This window comes from Heterodontus francisci, chromosome 32 (genome assembly GCF_036365525.1).
Source record: "Heterodontus francisci isolate sHetFra1 chromosome 32, sHetFra1.hap1, whole genome shotgun sequence".
NCBI lineage: Eukaryota > Metazoa > Chordata > Chondrichthyes > Heterodontiformes > Heterodontidae > Heterodontus > Heterodontus francisci.
In genome coordinates, this window is record NC_090402.1 from 5336496 (window position 1) to 5357905 (window position 21410).

Here is a 21410-nt window from a genome sequence, read left to right on the forward strand (position 1 = left end):
CCGATCGGCGAAGCGGGGAAGATGGCGCTGGGAGGCCGCTAGAGACCGGGAGAAAGCGGGCAGTGGAGACACAGAGAAAGGCCAGCCGCCAGGTGAGGCCGTCGCCCGGGGGGAGGCGGGCGGGAGAAACAGAGAGGGGCTTTGGGGCAGAGTTGGGGGGGAATGGGGCAGAGTTGATGGGGGGGGAATTGGGCAGAGTTGATGGGGGGGGGAAATTGGGCAGAGTTGATGGGGGGGGGAAATTGGGCAGAGTTGATGGGGGGGGGAAATTGGGCAGAGTTGATGAGGGGGTGGAAATTGGGCAGAGTTGATGGGGGGGGAAATTGGGCAGAGTTGATGGGGGGGGAAATTGGGCAGAGTTGATGGGGGGGGAAATTGGGCAGAGTTGATGGGGGGGGGGGAAATTGGGCAGAGTTGATGAGGGGGTGGAAATTGGGCAGAGTTGATGGGGGGGGAAATTGGGCAGAGTTGATGGGGGGGGAAATTGGGCAGAGTTGATGGGGGGGGGGAAATTGGGCAGAGTTGATGGTGGGGGGGGAAATTGGGCAGAGTTGATGGTGGGGGGGGAAATTGGGCAGAGTTGATGGGGGGGGGGAAATTGGGCAGAGTTGATGGGGGGGGAAATTGGGCAGAGTTGATGGGGGGGGGGGGGAATTGGGCAGAGTTGATGGGGGGGGGTGGAAATTGGGCAGAGTTGATGGGGGGGGGGTGGAAATTGGGCAGAGTTGATGGGGGGGGGAAATTGGGCAGAGTTGATGGGGGGGGAAATTGGGCAGAGTTGATGGGGGGGGGAAATTGGGCAGAGTTGATGGGGGGGGGAAATTGGGCAGAGTTGATGGGGGGGGAAATTGGGCAGAGTTGATGAGGGGGTGGAAATTGGGCAGAGTTGATGGGGGGGGAAATTGGGCAGAGTTGATGGGGGGGGAAATTGGGCAGAGTTGATGGGGGGGGAAATTGGGCAGAGTTGATGGGGGGGGGGGAAATTGGGCAGAGTTGATGAGGGGGTGGAAATTGGGCAGAGTTGATGGGGGGGGAAATTGGGCAGAGTTGATGGGGGGGGGAAATTGGGCAGAGTTGATGGGGGGGGGGAAATTGGGCAGAGTTGATGGTGGGGGGGGAAATTGGGCAGAGTTGATGGGGGGGGGGAAATTGGGCAGAGTTGATGGGGGGGGAAATTGGGCAGAGTTGATGGGGGGGGGTGGAAATTGGGCAGAATTGATGGGGAGGGGAAATTGGGCAGAGTTGATGGGGGGGTGGAAATTGGGCAGAGTTGATGGGGGGGTGGAAATTGGGCAGAGTTGATGGGGGGGGAAATTGGGCAGAGTTGATGGGGGGGGGGAAATTGGGCAGAGTTGATGGTGGGGGGGGAAATTGGGCAGAGTTGATGGGGGGGGGGAAATTGGGCAGAGTTGATGGGGGGGGGGAAAATTGGGCAGAGTTGATGGGGGGGGGAAAATTGGGCAGAGTTGATGGTGGGGGGGGAATTGGGCAGAGTTGATGGTGGTGGGGGAAATTGGGCAGAGTAGTTGTGGGGGGGGAATTGGGCAGAGTAGTTGTGGGGGGGGGAATTGGGCAGAGTTGGGGGGGAGCTGGGCAGCGTTTGGGGGGCAGCGTCGCGGGGGAGCTGAGAGCTGCAGAGACTGAGAGTTGGGATTTAAGTGGAAGGGATGAAAGGGGGGCTCGGACCTGGGGATTAAGTTGGAGGTTTCCAAGGGGAATGAGGTTTGGGAGTTGGGGAGATTCTCGCAGGGGACATGGGGGTGGGGGGGGGGGGCGGTGGTAGTGTCTGCAAGTTTAATGGCTGCAGGCAGTGGTTATTGGGAGTCCCAATTCTCCCCTTCTCGGAACCCTTTTGATCCCACTTGATTATTTAAAAGTATCTCCCCCCTTGCCCATTATTTTGTGCAGCCGACAACAACTGAACCCTGTCCATCCACACAACTCGAAGCTTTCCGAGGGACACATGCCATTCATGCTCCCCACAAACAGAAAGACGTCTTTTGGTTGTTGGCTGTGGCTTTAGTGGGTAGCATTCTTGCCTCTGGGTCAGAAGGTTGTGGGTTCTTGGCCCTTTGCTGAAGACTCTGACTCACTCGTGCTGGATTTAAAAGGGTGCCGGCTGCCTTCTGTGATCTGAGCCAAATGTTGTTAATCCTTAACCCTGTGTATTGAGTTTCATCAGAAGCAGGACATCACAGATTTTCCCAGTGTTCATGTTTGCCCGTTCCAGCAGGCTCAGTTGGGAGCAGGAAACGTGTCTGTTTTTATTTTTAGCACTGATGCCAATTGTAGTAACCTAACTTGAGAGCTGCTCACTCAGTTTGGGCTGTGGATTCTCCTGCTCAGTAGCATACTGGGCAGTCCATTTATCGCATTAAATAAAGACTTGCATTTCTATAGCATCGTTCCTCACCTCAGGATGTCCCAAAGTACTTTACAGCTAATGAAGTACTTTTTGAAATGCAGACACGACTGTAATATAGGTGAAATGGCAATCAGTTCGTGCACAGCAAGCTCCCACAAACAGCAGTGTGATCATGACCAGATAATCTCTCATGTTGTTTGAGGGATAAATATTGGCCCAGGATGCCAGGGAGAACTTCCCAGCTCTTTGAAATAGTGGCCGTGGGATCTTTTATGCCCACTTGAGAGGGCAGACAGGGCCATGGTTTAATGGCACCCTGGCAGTGCAGTGCTCCCTCAGTACCTGGATAATGTGCTTTTCAAGAACCATCCCTTTTTTAATAAATCTGCGTTTGTTCTTGGTTAACTTTCACCCTCTTCATCAAGTCTTGAACATTTGTTTAATTTATTCTAGTTATGGGGACATTGCTAGCAAGAATGGCATTTATTGCACATCCAGTAGTTGCCCTGAGAAGGTGATGGTGAACTGCCTGTTGTAATGCTTCTTTGTACAAGTTCAGTAAACCAGGGCCAGAATGGAGAGGGTTCCTGAAGGACATTTGACAGTTTGGCAGCTTTCAAGATCAGTTTAGCCCTGGTGGGATTTGAAGTTGTCTGCTATTGTACCCACTAGGCTTCCATCCACTTAACTGTTTAGCTTACCCAAAGATAGAATTCATGTAAAGAAGGAACTTGCATTTATATAGAACCTTTCACAAACTCGGGTCATCCCAGAACACACTACAGCCAATTTACACGCAGCAAGATCCCACGAAACAACAATGTTCCTTGTTTCTTTTTGTCATCTTGCTACCTTTCTGCCCACCTTCTTCTCGATCTGCTTCCTCAAATGGATTTTCGGTGATCTCTCCTAACTCCTATTCATCGCTGAATTCCTCCCTCACAGTGGTGGTTGGATGCAGTGTTCACTGGAACAGTGGTGCCAGGAGCATGGGGTCTAGTTTCCTTTGTGGTTGAGAGTGCTAATATGGTATATAGGGAGAAACCTTTGTGGGATCGTGTGAGTCTGTGTATGCCTGTGGGGGCAGAGAAAGATCGAGAAATCTAATTCTGAACCCCACTCTTTAGGAAAAATGTCAGGGCCTTAGAAAAGGTGCAGAAGAAATGGGGTACAAGTTGCACGGAGAGATTAAAGAAACTGGTGTTCTTCCAGTAGAGAAGATTATGGGACGATTTAGTAGAGGTGTTCAAGAGAAAATAAGGAGAAACTTGACTGGCAGGAGGGTCAGTAACCAGAGGTCACAGATTTAAGGTAATTGGCAAAACAACCGGATGGGAGAGGAGAATTTATTTTATACAGCGAGTTGTTGTGATCTGGAGTGCGCAGCCTGAAAGCAGATTCACTTGCCACTTTCAAAAGGGAATTGGATAAATATTTGAAAAGGAGAAGTTTTCAGAGCTGTGGGGAAGGAGCAGTGGAGTGGGATTAATTGGATAGCTCTTTCAAAGAGCCGGCACAGGCACGAGGAACGAATGAACTCCTGTGCTGTATGAGACTGCTGCTTTGGACAGCAGACCATTGTTCTGTAGAGCTCTTTGAGAGTGTCTTTGTACAGTAACAGCATAACTGTGAATTCAGCCAGGGTCTAACTGCAGTTAATGTGAAATCAGTACGTCTGTCATATCTAAATGTAACTTATCTGCTGTTTCCTGACACATCCTGTAGGGCTGAGAGAGAAGGGTTGTAGCAGGTTTTCTACAAATCTCCAGCGCCCCTTGAAAATATTCGAGTTTAAATATAATTAATCTTTATCAGGGAGTCTCCAACAGAGCCAGACATGAGGTGAGATCAACTTCCAGTGGGGGAAACCTTTGGGAACCGCAGGTCCAAACTCACCTGTTCCTCCCAAACACACTGTACTCACCACTCGTTATGTCTCAAATTACTCATATATTGGGCCCAAAATATTTTCTGAAAGAAATTTCAGAGGTTGCTGGTTCAGTTTATTTTAGTGGGAGGTTCCCTGTTTGTATTCAGGATATAGTCTACCTCTTCAATCTGGGAGAGCTCTTCCATATGTAACTATCACCTCATCCTGGTGTATGTACACATACATGCACACACTCCATATCTGAGATCCCAGTTGAGTTACTGTTCAGGATATCCGGCATGCTAGCACTGTGTTAAATGAGCCAGGGTAGCTTTAGCACCTGCCAGCTACAGCCCTGAATTATTATTTGAACAGCTGGCAGCTTCAGTCTCTGGATCATGTAGAGGGAACCAGGCTATACTTGCCTTCAGGTGTTCCTGGCCTAGGGAGAGAACAGGGTCCCTGCTTCTGATCCAGTGAACCCACCCCCTTTGTATGTGTATGAACATCATAGACTGGAATAGCCTCCTTTTGTGCTGTAGTATTCTATCATTCTATGTTCAGGTGAGGTCGAGCTCAATTGGGATATCTAACTCCAATCTCCTCTCTACTCCTTAGCATGGTGGAATAGCTTGCTGACATGAGAAACAGGTGAAGGCCATTCATCCCCGTTATTAGATCATAGTTGATCTGTTCCATGCTCCCATAACTGCCTTTGCTCCCTGTCCTTCAGTATCCTTACCCAAGAAAACCATATCTCATTCCTGAAAATTTCTCTTGATCCCTATTATCCATATGTTCACTCATGATTAATTCCCATTACAGTAAGTGAGGTGCATTTATATAGCACCTTCAATGTTTGAAAAACATTTTGTGGCTCTTCGCAGGAGCACAATCAGACAAAAATGGGTGTTGTGCAAAAGGAGATATTAGTACATGTGACCAAAAGCCTGGTGGGCCTTGGAGGCAATGGAGGTAGCGAGGCGGAGGGGTTTAGGAGTGAGGTACCGGGAGAGGCGACTGGTGCCGTTGGCAACTCTGCCCCGGGATTGATGTTTTCAGGACAAGAGAGAAGACAGTTTGTTTGCCTGCTTGTTGTAGTTGATTCTGAATCTTTCTCAGTTCTGTACGTTCCTATGTCCCTATGTAATCAGAGCCAGATTAATGGTGCAGCTTGGACAGTTTACAGAGTTGGGAATGTGGGCAGAAGGGAGTGCTGGGTCAGTGTAGTGCTGCTGGCAGTTAGGCAAATGGTTCTGTGGACTCTGAGGTTCACAGGTTTGACATTCCCTGCAGCATACAGTGGATTGTATTCTCATTGTGCTGGTGTTTGTTCGCAGTTGGATGAAGATAGTGTGCTCTAAAGTGAAAAAGACTTGCATTTATGTAGCGCCTTTTATGACCTCAGGACATCCCAAAGAGCTTCATAGCCAATGAAGTACTCTAGAAATGTAGTAATGTAGGAAACGCAGCAGCAAATTTGCGCACAGCAATCTCTCACAAACAGCACTGAAATAAATAATGAGATAAACTGATTTAAGTGTTAGTTGCAGGATAAATATTGGCTAGGCCGCTGGGGATAACTTTCCTACTTTTTTTATTCATTTGTGAGATGAGTATTGCTGACAAGTCCAGCATTTGTTGCCCATCTCTAATTGCCCTTGAGAAGGTGGTGGTGAGCTGCCTTGAATTGTTGCAATCCGTGTGGTGTAGGTACACCCACAGTGCTGTTAGTGATGGAGTTCAAGGATTATGACCCAGCAACAGTGAAGGAATGGCAATAGTTCCAAGTCAGGACGGTGTGTGGCTTGGAGGAGAACTTGCAGGTGGTGGTGTTCCCATGCATTTGCTGTCCTTGTCCTTCTAGGTGGTAGAGGTCGTGGGTTTGGAAAGTGCTGTTGAAGGAACCTTGGTGCATTGCTGTACTTCATCTTGTAGTTGGCACCCATTGCTGCCACTGTGTATCTGTGGTGGAGGGAGCGAATGTTGAAGGTGGTGGATGGGGTGCCAATCAAGCGGGCTGCTTTGTCCTGGATGGTGTCGAGCTTCTTGAGTGTTGTTGGAGCTGCACTCATCCTGGCAAGTGAAGAGTATTCCATCACACTTCTGACTTGTGCCTTGTAGGTGGTGGACTGGCTTTGGGGAGTCAGGAGGTGAGTTATTCGCCGCAGAATTCCCAGCCTTTGACCTGCTGTTCTGGCCACAGTATTTATGTGGCTGCTGCAGTTCAGTTTCTTGTCAATGGTAACCCCAGCATGTTGATGGTGGGAGATTCAGTGATGGTAATGTCACTGAACGTTACGGGCAGATGTTTTGATTCACTGTCATTACTCCCCTCAAACGGACAGCAACTTCTAAGGTCTGCGCAACCGCAGTTAAACACGGAAATCCAGAGACCCCACAAACTGCAATCGATTAGAAATCACAGAACCGATGAAAACCTGTTATTATGTGCACTGTCAAAAAAAAATCTTGAAAAAGTTACTCCTTGTTGAATGAGGTGTAACTGAGTTTTTAATGACATGATAACTTCATAATTACTGCTGCAAAATCTCTTTGGCCATGAAAAACTAATCTTATATTTATTGAATGTCTCTTTTTTTCCATTAAGATTATTCTGCATTTTTCAAATGTTTTTTGAAGTTTGATATTTCAGCTTCTACCTTAATCTTGTTGTGCCTAACTCACACTCTAGTCTTAAAGAATCTACGGAATCCGATTGGTGAAAGATATATCAATATTTTATTCACACACTAATTCATCAAGTACAAGCTTTCACTATTTGTACAGTATACTATCCGTCAAGACACGAGGTGATCAGTCTCGGGCTTGCAGCTGCTCTTCTGTTCTCTGAGCCCCTGTCTCAAGGTATCTTCTCAAATGTTCTTCCCCGGGGTTCTCGTACCTTCCTCAGTTTCTGTCGGGTTAAATCTTGTTTCTAAGACCCGCCCCTCTTACTTATTCATAGGGGTCTGGTATAATGACATAATGATAATTCCTTATTTGGCTCAGTGAGAACCTGTTCAAAACTTCACAGTTTCCCATTGTCTGTTATGAGTTTAATCATATCTGGTGTCCATGACGACTCCTAGTTTCTGGGATCCTCCTCAATACCTTTTCTATAATCATATCTACAATTCCTCGGCTATCTGTGTGCTTTGCCCCTTTGTACTCATCCCGCTTCAACACACTGTTCATTGCTGTGTTACTGGCCCCTTTGTTTTAATTAAGTTCTTATGTGTTTTTGCTGTATGTGTTTTTACTGTATGTGTTTTTACTGGATCTACAATCTCATGTATATGTCCCAATCATTTAATTGACTGTCTGTAAAATGATATTTAAAAGTAAATGATAATCAGGACTTCTAACAACTTGGTTTTTCTCTGTGAGAATGCTTCAATGTGATTGGCTGCTTACCCTACTTGATGACATCACTGTTGCTGGATACCTGGAGATCCTCTTGATTTGGCGTCAGATTTGAACTAACATTGGGAAAGGGGAAATCTACGCCTCAGAGATGGCTAGATCTTTGTCGGCAGCTTTCTTCGAGGCCAGCAGCAAGCACAGACATTTTGTCGCTGACCGAGAAATCTGGGCAGATAATTCTGTGACTCGTTTGATAGCTACCTCAGCCTTGAATCAAGGAGATTGCTGCTGTCATGTAGCACAGTACATGAAGTCCTGTCATTTGATCTGTGCATTCTGTTGAAAGAGCTTATTTGTGCAAATGTAGCCATTCTTCATTGTCTGAGCTTTGAGTATTGGCATCACAGCTGAACTTGAGCTTGGTCTCATCTGTCTGTGCATGCAGATCCAAAGGTAGCGACCAGGGTCGGCTATACTGGCTGGCTGGTTCCCTCTGTAGTAAAATAAACCCGAGCCTGGTTATGTCCAAAAATGCTAACAAAGCACAGGGATTTATTTCTACGGCTATAGAGTTTAAATGTAGTGAAATTATGTTAAACTTGTACAGGATCCTCGTTAAGCCGCACTGAGAGCACTGTGCACAGTTCTGGTCTCCATACCATAAAAAGGACATAGAAGCACTGGAGAAAGTGCAAAAGAGATTTACAAGAATGCTACCAGAACTGAGAAATTACAGCTATTGAGAAAGATTGTATAGCTTTGAAATTTTTCTTCAGAAAAGAGAAGGTGCGAAGGTGACTTGATGGAGGTTTTAAAAATTTTGAATGGGTTGGATGAAGAGAAAATATTTCCATTGGCGGAAGAATCCAAAACTCGGCCATCAGTACACGATAGTTACTAATAACCCAAGAGGAAAATAGAGAAATATCATTACTCAGAGTGTTGAGAAAGTGGAACTTGCTACCACAGGATGTGGTTGAGGCAAATAGTGTCAATATTTTCAAAAGGAAACTAGATGAGTATGCAAAATCATTGGGTGGTACAGCACAGAAGGAGGCCATTTGACGCATCAAGTCTACACTAGTTCTTTCGAAGAACAATCCAGTTAGTCCCACGTAGAAAACAGAATGGAAAGCTGAAAGGCTGAGATGAGGTAGATGGAATGAGAGGGGACTGGTGTGGAGCATAAACACCTGCACAGACTAGTTGGGCGAAATGGCCTGTAGCTGTGTTGTATACTCTATCTCTCCCATCTCTGCCCACTCTGTACAGGTTATAAACCCAGCCTGGGACCTTCCTGCTTCATCTGGCTGTGTAACACGTACTATGGGGGTCTTTGCCTCTTTGGAGACTGGTAAAGTACAGGGCTGTATAAAAGCTGGAATATTACTGTAAATATTCAAGCAAAAACAAAATCAAATACTTTGACAGCACACTGATGTAAGAAAACTTTGAATTGGTAAGGGATACAATACAGTTCATTACAGTACAGCAAATGGAGGGGGAAGAGAGATTTACTGTCACCTCTTATGCATAAGCTTTTTGAAAAATAAGTTGTTTAAGCATTGTAAAAAGACAATAGTTGTAGGAGATCCCCGGTTAGGCCTCAGTTGGAGTATTGTGTTCAATTCTGGGCACCGCACTTTAGGAAAGATGTCAAATCCTTGGAGAGGGTGTGGAGGAGATTTGCTAGAATGGTTCCAGGGATGAGGAAATTCAGTTACATGGAGCGACTGGAGAAGCTGGGATTGTTCTGCTCAGAACAGAGTAGGTTAAGGGGAGATTTGATGGAGATGTTCAAAATTGAGGGATTTTGATAGAGTAGGTAAGCAGAAACTGTTGCCAGTAGCAGGAGGGTCGGTAACCAGAGGAAAGAGATTTAAGATAATTAACAAGAGAGCCAGAGGGGTGGATGAGAATTTTTGTTGTTGTGATCTGGAGCGCGCTGCCTGAAAGGGCAGTGGAAGCAGATTCAGTAGTAACTTTCAAAAGGAAATTGGATAAATACTTGAAGGGGAAGAGTTTGCAGGGCTCTGGGGAAAGAGCAGGGTGAGTGGGACTAATTGGATAGTTTTTTCAAAGAGCTGGCACAGGCATGATGGGCCGAATGGCCTTCTGTGATACAAGACAAGAAATTAACCAGAAAAGTGAGTTTTAACCTTGGTTTACTGTCCAATGTTTTTGAACATGAGACTTCTGTTCAACTCTGCATGATGGGTTCAAGGTACTGACTTGATTCTTTACTGTAGAAATCTACAGCGCAGGAGGAAGCACTTTGGCCTCTTGTATCTGAATTATTATTGCTCTTAGACTGGAGCTCTGTACTCGAAATCTCAGTCCACGCATCCTTTTATAATATAGTTCCCTTTCAAATTGTCATCCCAGTACCTTTTAAATGATTCTACTGTCTCTGTAGCCACTTGAGGCCAAGCATTTCATATTCTAGCAATCCTCTGTATAAAGTCAGTCCCGAGTTATTGATTCACCAACCAGTGGAAACACACTGCCACTATTTACCCTCTTGCTTGATTTGTTTTTCCCGACAGAACTCCCAAAACTGAGTTACTGTTGTGGTGAAGTTGCCTCTATAGGTTTTTTGCTTTATCGCTCTAGGTTGTGAAAGGACTTTCCAGGGTGCAGCACAGTGTTCTGTTGCCTTGTTCAGAAATCTGCTGTAACTAGTACAAGTGACTTTTAACATTTAACTCGTGTGCCTTAGTTTGATTCCTTGTTTTTAATTAATCTTCGGGATGTGGGAATCACTGGCACTTATTTTCCATCCCTGAGTTGGGGTTTCTGGGCCACCTCACAGGGCAGTTAAGGATCAGCACAGAAGGAGGCCATTTGCTCCATCATGTCTGTGCTGGCTCTCTGCAAGAACAACTCAGCTAGTCCCATTCCCCAGCCATAGTCATCCAGGGTGAGGCAAGACTGGAGTCCTAAAAAGGCCAGACTGGGTAAGGACGGCAGGTTTCCTTCCCTAAATTGATGTTAGCAAACCAGATGGGTTTTTACAAATGCTTGGCCACCTTTACAGATCCCAGCTTGTCATTTCTGCATTTTATTTAGAACTAAATTCAAATTCTCAAACCGCCCTGGGTGGATTTGAACTTACGTTCTCTGGATTGCTGATCCAGTAACATAACCACTACACTTGAAGAAATGAGATATTTAAGGGAAGTCACTGTCTGAATTGTCAAACGATGTTAAACCATATTGAACTTGTAAGCTTGTGCTCTTAGCTCAGTGAGCACAACAGCTTGCATTTATGGGGGGTCTTTGTAGTAAAACGTCTTGAGGTGCTTCACAGGAGTGAATATCAAACAAAATTCAACACTGAGCCATTTCAGGTGATAGGTGACCAAAAGCTTGTGCTTGGACTTTTAAGGAGCATTTTAAAGGAGAAATGAGACGTAGAGAGGCTGAGACGTTTAGGGACAATTCCAGAATTTAGGGCCCAGGCAGCTGAAGACGCAACCACCAATGGTGGAAAGATTTAAAATAGAGAATGCACAAGAAAGTCTAATAAACTTGATTGAATTTTTCGAGGCGGTGACTAGATGTGTAGATGAGGGTAAAGCAGTTGATGTAGTCTACATGGACTTCAGTAAGGCTTTTGATAAGGTCCTGCATGGGAGATTGGTTAAGTAGGTAAGAGTCCATGGGATCCAGGGCAATTTGGCAAATTGGATTCAAAATGGGCTTAGTGGCAGGAGGCAGAGGGTAATGATCGAAGGTTATTTTTGAGATTGGAAGCCTATGACCAGTGGTGTATCGCAGGGATCGGTGCTGGGACCCTTCCTGTTTGTAGTATACATCAGTGATTTAGACGTGAATCTAGGAGGTATGATCAGTAAGTTCGCAGATGACACGAAAATTGGTGGTGTCGTAAATAGTGAGGAGGAAAGCCTTAGATTACAGGACGATATAGATGGGCTGGTAGGATGGGCAGAGCAGTGGCAAATGGAATTTAATCCTGAGAAGTGTGAGGTGATGCATTTTGGGAGGACTAACACAGCAAGGGAATATACAATGGATGGTAGGACCTTAGGAAGTACAGAAAGTCAGAGGGACCTTGGTGTACTTGTCCATAGATCACTGAAGGCAGCAGCACAGGTAGTTAAAGTGGTTAGGAAGGCGTATGGGATACTTGCCTTTATTAGCCGAGGCATAGAATATAAGAGCAGGGAGATTATGATGGAGCTGTATAAAATGCTAGTTAGGCCCCAGCTGGAGTACTGTGTACAGTTCTGGTCGCCACACTATAGGAAGGATGTGATTGCATTGGAGAGGGTGCAGAGGAGATTTACCAGGATGTTGCCTGGGCTGGAGCATTTCAGCTATGAAGAGAGACTGGATAGGCTAGGGTTGTTCTCCTTGGAGCAGAGACGGCTGAGGGGGGACCTGATTGAGGTGTACAAAATTATGAGGGGCATAGATAGGGTAAATACGAAGAAACTTCTTCCCTTAGTGGAGGTGTCAATAACCAGGGGGCATAGATTTAAGGTAAGGGGGCAGGAGGTTTAGAGGGGATTTGAGGAAAAGAATTTTCACCCAGAGGGTGGTTGGAATCTGGAACGCACTGTCTGAAGGGGTGGTAGAGGCAGGAACCCTCACAACATTTAAGAAGTATTTAGACTAGCACTTGAAATGCCATAGCATACAAGGCTACAGGCCAAGTGCTGAAAAATAGGATTAGAATAGATAGGTGCTTGATGGCTGGCACGGACACGATGGGCTGAAGGGCCTGTTTCTGTTCTGTATAACTCTATGACGACGCCAGAATTGGAGGAGTGCAGAGGTCTCGGAGGGTTCTAGGGATAGAGCAAGATACATGGAGTTTGGCGGGTGGGGGGCGCGATATCATGGATGGATTTGTAAATAAGGATGAGAATTTTAAAATTGAGGTGTTGCAGTCCTGGAGCCAATGTAAGTCAGTGAGTTCAGGGATGATGGACGAACAGGGCTTGGTGGGCGACAGCAGCAGCAGGAGAAATGTGCTGGGCTGTGTCCCTTTGGTTCAGTTCACTGAGCCCAGCTGGAGCAGCCCTAGGGATATCGCGATTGTCTCATTGCTGTTTGTGTGACCTTGTGTGCAAATTGACTGCCACGTTTCCTAAATTGCAAACAGTGACCGCACTTCAAAAAAGTACTCCATTGGCTGTAAAGTGCTTTGGGACATCCTGAGGTTGTCAAGGACGCTGTATAAAAGCAAGTTCTTTATTTCTTGAAAACTATTCTGATTGAATGTTGTGGCTGGTTTGATATTTCTTTGCGTTGAGGGGCACCAGTTTTATTGTTCTGTGACTGAATCTTCTGGGGCCGTTGTTCCTGTAAGACTAACTTTGCGTTTCTCTCTCAAAGGAACAGTGATTGCTCGGCAGTCCCAACAGCCCCAGAGATTGTGTTTCAACCGCCACAGCCTCGATGCAGAGCCCGGCAATGCAGCAGCCGCCGCCCCCCCGATCATCATCAGGAGTTGGCAGCACCGCTGGAGCCCCCCTCGGTGGGGGAGCCCACAACGTATTCCGCCGGAACACTCCCTACAGGCGACCCAACACTCCGTTGACAGGAGCCCCTGTCCTACTGCCTCCGCCACCAGTCACTGATCCATTTGGGCTCAGCCAGCCGGCCCAGACTGACAGTTCACCATCACCACAGAACGCCGTCAATGGAGGTCTACCATTCCCGAGCCGGCAAGATGGGAGTCAAGTCTTGCCTTGGCCCCCAGACGCTATGGGGGGTGTGCAAGCTCAGTTTCCTGGAGCACCTGCCAGTCTGGGGGAGCGGGGTGAACCCTATGGCACACCGGCCCCTCTTCCCCCGACACTGCGGGTCGGTGAGGCTGGCCACCTTTCTCCTGCGGCCCCTCAGCAAGGAGCTGAAGCCGGGCAGGGCCTACCCTCTGAGCCCTCGTATTTTCACACAGGGTTGGGGTCAGAGAGCAGCGAGGTGGGGCAGGCACGCCTGCAGGGCAGGCCCCCCCACGGGCAGGAGGGGGGCCGAGAGTCCCATTCCTTTCCCCCTGGAGCACCCGCTTTCCCGCCGCAGTTCCAGCCGAGCACTTCTGTCTCTTCCCAGTGGGTGGCGAGCCACGGTAGTCGACCTCCGTCCGTCCAGAACTACTTCCAGCCCAGTGACCCCCAGACGCAAGGTTTTGTTGGTTACTCTCCTCCTCAGCCAGCGCTCCAGCCTGTCCCACTTCACCAAAATCAGGCGGCAGGCGGCCATTTCCCATACCACCGCTCGCCACCGCTGGATTCCCTTGCGCAGATTGCCGGAGCCGAGCGCCAAGATGCCTGCCGGCTTCCTCCCTTCCACCAACCCCTCCAGCGACAACACAATTTCCCCAGCCCTGGTTTTGCCCAGTCGGAGCACTGGCCTTCCGGCCTCCCTCGAGAACTGTGCCAACAGCAGGCTGCACCTCACCCCACACACCAGGCTGACTGTCCCACCTCAAACTCGGGTCCACCACTACACTCTGACCCAGGAACCGTCTCCATGTTTTTCAAAGGGGGCGAGGTGGAGAATGAAGAGACCCTGGTGCCTGAACAGCAGAGTGCGAACTGTGCTGCCATCAGGGACGCTTTTCAGCCCAGCACTGGGCCGTTTTTCAGTGCAGTGCCGCTGCCCGACCCATGCGCCAGTGTTGTGGAGCCCTGGAGCTTAGGCCAACGCTTGCCTGCCTCGTGTGGTGTTTACAGCCAAGGGGGTGGGGAGCCCAGTGGGGCCACAGATTCCACTTTACCCCAGGGCGGGCGGCCAACATTGGAGGATGATGACAATTCCGAATTCGTCCAGAACCAGGAGGTTCTGCCCAGTGAGCCCGTCAAGATCCCCACAGGATTCCAGCCTGTACCTGGATTGGTGAACCAAGGGCTGCACGCTGTTAGAAACATAGGTGGAACAGGAGGAGGACCACCACCAAACCTCGAGACCCCCGATTCTGCGCATCACCCACTGCGATCCGACAGCATTTCTTCGAACCACAGTAGTGCCAGTCACAGCAGTGGGTCCAGCCTGAGGAAATCCCAAGCCCAGGCAAGCACATTTATCCAGCAAGAGAGCGGGAAGCCCCCCGCTGACTCCCCCTCCCACTTCTTCGAGCAGATTGACTCTTCCCCCCTGGGTCGGGACCCTTCGAACCCCAGCAGGGAGGTGGAGAGTGTGGGACGGACCTTGTACTACAGCCAGCTGTCTCAGTCCCCTGCTATCAGTGCTCCAAAGCCAATGGCCACATTCCAAGCCAGCGCCAACAGCTCCTTCGAGCCGGTCAGGTCACATGGCCAGCTGGCGGTCAAAGCTGTTGAAGTGGACCAGGCGAAGTTGGTGATGGAGCTGAACCAAACCACTGTGAGTGCTGTGGGGCAGCGGCAAGTTGCTGGTGCATCGGATGTCTCCCCAGGAAACCTGGAACAGCCGCCGGACAACCTAGAAAACATCCGTGTACCCCGGCCTCGCTCGAACCTCTATGCTGGCGCAGGGGTCTCTGACAGCACAGCACGACCTGTACCAGAAATGGCCGACAAGAGACCATCCTCGAGAGTGGCTGGTGTCTGGGTGAAATCGGAGAGCCCCGCTGCAACCCTGTGGGCGCAGAGTGAGCTGCCAAGCTTCTGTGCCGGGATCATGCTGGCACCGGCTGCGCCTGCAGTGCCTGCGGCAACCAAGGAACCAGTTGTGGAGGTTGTCCAACCGCCTGAAGATGGTGGCAAGGGCCTGAGCTACCCTGTGCCTCTAGGAAACATTGAAAACCCTCCTCAGGGGGCAGAGGAAAGAGCCTCAAAAAGCCAGGCAAGCCCCAGCTACGCCACGCTGCTGGTCCCATCTCCAGCCTCGCCAACCCTGCCCGTGCTCCTTGCTCGGCCTCTCCAGACGTCTCCCCACGTGCCCAGCCCTGACCAACCTCTCCGAGATCGAGGCGATAGCCAGAGTGTTGGCTTTGTGAGTCCTGCCCCACCGAATCCCGACCTCGTCACCACAGCACTGGGACCACCGCCCGTGCAGACTCCACTCAACCTGGCCACGGATGGTCGCCTCAACCCAAGGCTGGCTGCCGAAGGACTGACAACGGATCCTGCCACCCCCGCGAACTCCGCATCAAGCCGGGCTACTGGTGTAACCATGACCACCCCGACTTCTAACCTTCAGCCGCCTGGTGACGGCAGCAAGGATGAAGTGAGGAATCGAGTGTTTCAGCAGCCCAACTTGCCGACCAACTGTGAGCTACTTGATTTCACTCTGCACCAGACTCCGCCTAATCAGCCCTTCACTGGTAATAATCTGGCTGCTTCCCTGCCACTCAGTGGTGCCGCACAGCACCCTGCTCCCTGCCACACTTACACTGCAGGGCTCTACACTAATGACAAGCCAGGTTTCTACCTGCAAGTCACCACAGACATCCAGCAGCAGCAACCCGTCGCCACGGTGACTGGACAGCAGGCAATGCTACCTCCACCAGTGGCTCAGGACCAGACCCAGCGCCAAACTGCGTCAGTGCCAGTCTGCGGGCAGTACCCTTCCTCTGCTTATGGGTACCCTGGGTCCAGTCCTACCCAGCCTCCGGCGCAGCAGCAGCTGGCGGCTCAAGCTCCGGTAACAACAGCGGGTGCCATGCAGCCCCCTGCCCACCATGAGGTGATACCACAGCAGTCGTACCCCCCGGCTCAGCTGCACGCAGATTATGGTTACCCCTACCCGTATATGTGCCAGGATTACAGTGCGGACCCTCAGCAGCCTTACGCTGTTCCTTACTCATCGTACGCACCCCTGGACCCCAGAGTCAGCCAACAGATGTCCTACCCACTGATGGATTCCAGAGGCAATCTCCCGTACTACCAGGTAATTCTGCCTTCCTTTCTCTCTCTGTTGTTGGTGAAACTCTGTTCCATAGTTCAGTAATTTGCCAGTAATTAAGGTTGGGGAAGGGGGGTGTAATCTGTTTTTTTTTGTTGTTTTATATAATGCCTTTAACATAGTCATACAACCCAAGGCACTTCAGAGGAGTGTTGTCAAACACAAATTGCCACTGAATCACGTAAGGGGACACTAGGATGGGTGACCAACAGCTTGTTCAGAAGGTAGGTCTTTAAGGAGTGTCTTATAGGAGGAGAAAGAGGTAGCGAGGCAGAGAGGTTTAGGAAGGGAATTCCAGAGTTTAGGACCTAGTGGCGAGGCGATTAAAATTGGGGGAATGGGTAAAAGGCCAAGAATTGGCGAAGTGCAGAGATCTCAGGATTGTAGGGCTGGAAGACATTAGCAATAGGAAAGGGTGAAGCCAAGGAAGGATTTGAAATTGTGGATGAGAATTTTAAATCAAGGTATTGCTGGACCGGGAGCCGATGTGGGGCAGCGAGCACAGTGGGTGATTGGTGAATGGGACAAGAAATAGAGTGTTGAGATAAATGGGTCATTTTCAGATTGGCAAACTCAAACTAGTGAGGTGCCACAGGGATCAGTGCTGGGGTCTCAAGTATTTACTATCTATGGATGAAGGGACCGAGTAAGTGTATTGCAGCCAAATTTGCTGACGATACAAAGATAGGTAGGAAAGCAAGTTGTGAGGAGGGGACACAGGTTCTGCAAAGAGATATAGATAGGTTAAGTGAGTGGGCAAAAATTTTGCAAATGGAGTATAATGTGGGAAAATGTGAGGTTGTCCACTTTGGAGGAAGAATAGAAAAGCAGAATATCTTAAAAAAAAAAAATATTATTTGCCCCAGGGATGTGGGCATTGCTGGCTGGGCCAACATTTATTGCCCATCCCTAATTGCCCTTGAGAAGGTGGCGGTGAGCTGCCTTCTTCAACCACTGCAGTCTGTGTGGGGTAGGTATAGCTACAGTGCTGTTTGGAAGGGAGTTCCAGAATTTTGCCCCAGCGACAGTGAAGGAACGGCGATATAGTTCCAAGTCAGGATGGTGTGTGACTTGGAGAGGAACTTGCAGGTGGTGGTTTTCCCATGCATTTGCTGCCCTTGTCCTTCTAGTTGGCGGAGGTCAGGGGTTTGGAAGATGCTGTCTACGGAGCCTTGGTGAGTTGCTGCAGTGCATCTTGTAGATGGTACACGCTGCTGCCAATGTGCATCGGTGGAGGGAGTGAGTGTTTGTGGATGGGATGGAGAGAGACTACAGAATGCTGCGGTACAGAGGGAACTGGGTGTCCTTGTGCATGAATCACAAAAAATGAGCATGCAGATACAGCAGATAATTAGGAAGGCAAATGGAAAGTTTGCCTTTAATGCGAGGGGGATGGAATATAAATGTAGGGAAGTCTTGGTACAGCTGTACAGGGAATTGGTCAGATTGCACCGAGAGTGCTGCGTACAGTTTTGGTCTCCTTACTTAAGTAGAGATATAGAAGCTTTAGAAGCAGTTCAGAGTAGGTTTGCTAGGCAGATTCCTGGGATGAAGGGGTTTTGTTATGTGGAAAGGTTTTGCAGATTGGGCCTTTACTAATTGGAGTTCAGAAGAATGAGAGGTGATCTTATTGAAACATATAAGATTTTGAGGATAGATGCTGAGAGGATGTTTTCCCTTGTTGGGGAATCTTGAACAAGGGGGCACAGTTTCAAAATAAACAGTCACCTTTTTAAGATGGAGTGCACCTTTTAAGTGCACCTGGCCTTCCACTCCCCCAGCAACCCATTGAGGAACGCATTAAATCAGCACCTCTCAACCAGTTTCATGCCCGCGCCCTTGCCCGCTTTCTTGAGGGCGGGATGGACGGACTGGATGATCAGCGCCAGACTCGACCAACGGCCGAAGGCCAGCTGAACTTCATTGCGGCAACCCCTGCATGCCGCGAGGAAATCCCGGAGTTCTGCTGTGGGGATCAGAGGAGACTCGGTGGGAGGCACGAGGGACTCCACCACCTCAAGGTCGTCCTCAGTGCCCCACACGAGTGTCCCCATCCTCCTCCGGGTCATCACCGCCAGTGGCCAACACACCCACCCCACACAGTGGGGTGGATGTCCTAGCCATGCCAGCTGGTCCTGCCTCCGTCGCGACCCGACCCCCAGAATCGATGGCGAAGGAGTCCTCTCTGCGTTCTGGAATGGAACTGGAGCCTGTGGGCGCCAGCGCTTTAGGACCCCTCTCCACCTCCGTGTCCAGGCCAATGAGTGGTCCAGGGGAGATGGAAGTGCCCGATTCCGCAAATTCAGCCGGAGCTGGAATCTGAGGTGGAGCGAGGAGGCCATCTCCCGTCCCGTCAGCGCCCACAGGACCAGCAGACAGGGAATTACACAGATTGGCCTCTGGGTCGGGTACATCCGGTGTGGCAGCGTCAGGCTGTTGGGAGGGAAGCCCCTCACAGGTCTCGCTCTCACCCAGGACACCCAACCCATCGGCCAAAGGAATGATTTCTCCCGTGGGGTCCACAGATTCCCCTACCAAGGGCGGGCCCCCCACCTCAGGAGTTGACAAGATCACGGGCATTTCCCCCACCTCTGTTCTGAGGGGCTCGAGGCCCTGATCGTGCTGGTGGCAGGGGGAGGCTGAGGACCCACGCCAGGAGACGGACCCCGTGGTTCAGGGCCTTCTTTAGAGGAGGGACGTCTCTTCTTATTTCGGGAGGGGCGTGGAGGCTCAGAGAGCTCCATGTCATCAGGGGTGTCTGCCTCCGCACTCACCATTTGCTTGGTCAACCTGGGCCTGAGCCACGCCCTGTGGCAGGTGGATTCCCTTGGAGCGGGCCTTGGGCTGAGCTCAGTCTCGGGTTGTGTCACGGTGTCCAGGGGACGTGCCTTTTGATGTTTATTTTTCCTCCGTGCCTTCCTTCTACTTGGACGGGCATCCCCCCTCCCCGCTGGAGGCCGTGAAAACCACAGCCTCCGGCACTGATTGAACGGTATCTAGTGGAGGTGTAGGGGGGGTGGGAGGAGGTGCAGCGGTGCCACCCTGGGCTGCCGTGGTGGAGTTGTCATTGGAATGTTGGGGCAGTTCTTAAGAAGATGCCCCACCCCCTTGCAGACATGGCACCGTGCCCCGTCCAAGGTCCAGAAGATGCAGTAGGCCGTCCCCTGGAACTCTACATTGAAATGGCCCTTTGTGCCGCCGACCTGCGCCAGCTGAATAAATAGCTGGCGGCGGAAGGAGTGCACATGCCAGAGGCTGTTCTCCCGAAGACCGAGCGGGACTGGGGTGAGCCCCGTCTTTACTTCCCCCAGGTGGTGCAAGTGGGGAAGGCGGAGCTCACCAGGAATGAAGGGTGAGACATTTGACAATGATTTGTTGTGCAGTGGCCTCCAGGGGGTCCACTGGCAGAAAGGTCCCGCCCACGGTGAGCCCCTTGTTCAGAGCCAGGGACACCGCCTGCTCGGTCTTCAGGAAAAACACTGCCTTCCCGTGCATTTTAGAGGCTGCAACAATGGCCGAAGGGCCGACAACCTCGGCCATTGCCTTAACACATACCTCTATCGTCATGTTCGAATGGACGTAGCTTTTGACCCCATGCTTTGATATTATTAGTGCAAATGGTGACGGGGCAACAGCTGCAGTAGCCGCAGCAGCATACGTGCGAGAAAACCCCGCCACCGGTGAAGATGGACTTGCCATGGGGTCGCAGAGCCACGCTCACCCTTAAGAAATAAACTAACAGTTTTTAAACTAAAGCAATATGATGGGAGGGGTGGGGGTAGAGGAGAACAGAGGTGCAAAGGATGAGGAGAGAATAGACAGCCGTTTGAAGGGAGCGATGAGCTGCGAGGATGTTGCTGTGGTTCGGTAGTTGGAGCACCTTACTCCAGAGTTCACAGTCCTGTCTTCCAGTTAGGGGAGGGTTCATCGCCTGGGTCGGTTAAAGCCGCCCGGTTCTCTCCTTTTCCTCTGTTCTGTAAAGACTGAAGACTTTCTTCAGCCGGGCAGCTCCAGCCGTCCTGAGCCACACAGTTGGGGGTGGGGAGGGAGTACCCTTTGTGCAGGATGGAAGATAAACACGAGCAAATACAGGGGCTCCCGATAGAATTTGGCAGACCCACCCCTGGATCTTCGGGCACCTCCTCCCACCCCCAACAGTCCAAACAACAAAAAGTTCCCTGGTGCTCCAACACCCACCTCTCCAAAATGACTTGCAGTTCTCCTTTGTCCTTGTAAGAAGTACAACAGTTGCACAGTTGAAGCAGTAAATGCAGCTTTCTCCAGTTGCAGCGCTCTCAGCCTGCTCAGGTGCAGCTGGTTTGACTATTCGCATATAGGAAGTGCTCCAAATTGCCCAGCCAATCCCGTGCTGTACCTGTCCTGGGAGTGTTTGATGGGGAGAGTGTAGAGGGAGCTTTACTCTGTATCTAACCCCGTTTTTATTTTTTTTTACAGTGTAGAGTGAGCTTTACTCTGTATCTAACCCCGTGTTGTACCTGCCCTGGGAGTGTTTGATGGGGACAGTGAATTTATCCCTTTCCAAGAGTGCTTGATGCTGGCACTGAGGGATTGGTTTAAGCTTTTACTCCTCAGCATGGTTGTCCCTTATTCTGAGCACAAAATTCCCTCACATATTGGAAAAAAAAAGGTGATGGAGAATTAATCTTTACAGGAAGGCTGCCAGAAAAGAGTGTCAGGTCTTATCAAGCCCAGCCAGATACTGTGCCACAATCGCAGCCTTTAACCACACATTCTCCTTGGAGAGGGGGAAATCTTGCCATTAGGGCGGCATAGTGGCACAGTGGTTAGCACCGCAGCCTCACAGCTGCAGCGACCCGGGTTCAATTCTGGGTACTACCTGTGCGGAGTTTGCAATTTCTCCCTGTGACCGCGTGGGTTTCCTCCGGGTGCTCCGGTTTCCTCCCACTGCCAAAGACTTGCGGGTTGATAGGT

At 50.0% G+C, this 21410-nt stretch overlaps 1 protein-coding gene across 3 annotated transcripts in view; it reads left to right on the plus strand.

Moving 5' to 3' along the window:
* sec16a (SEC16 homolog A, endoplasmic reticulum export factor) overlaps positions 1-21410 on the plus strand; it is an 85202-nt gene continuing 63792 nt past the window's right edge. For 2 of the 3 annotated variants that reach the window (XM_068012054.1, XM_068012057.1), the window contains exons 1-2: positions 1-92; positions 12966-16442. In XM_068012054.1, the coding sequence (XP_067868155.1) occupies positions 13029-16442 (3414 nt within the window). In that variant the 5' untranslated portion in view covers positions 1-92; positions 12966-13028. The remainder of the gene's footprint in view (positions 93-12965; positions 16443-21410) is intronic. The other variant, XM_068012055.1, reaches the window with a different exon arrangement.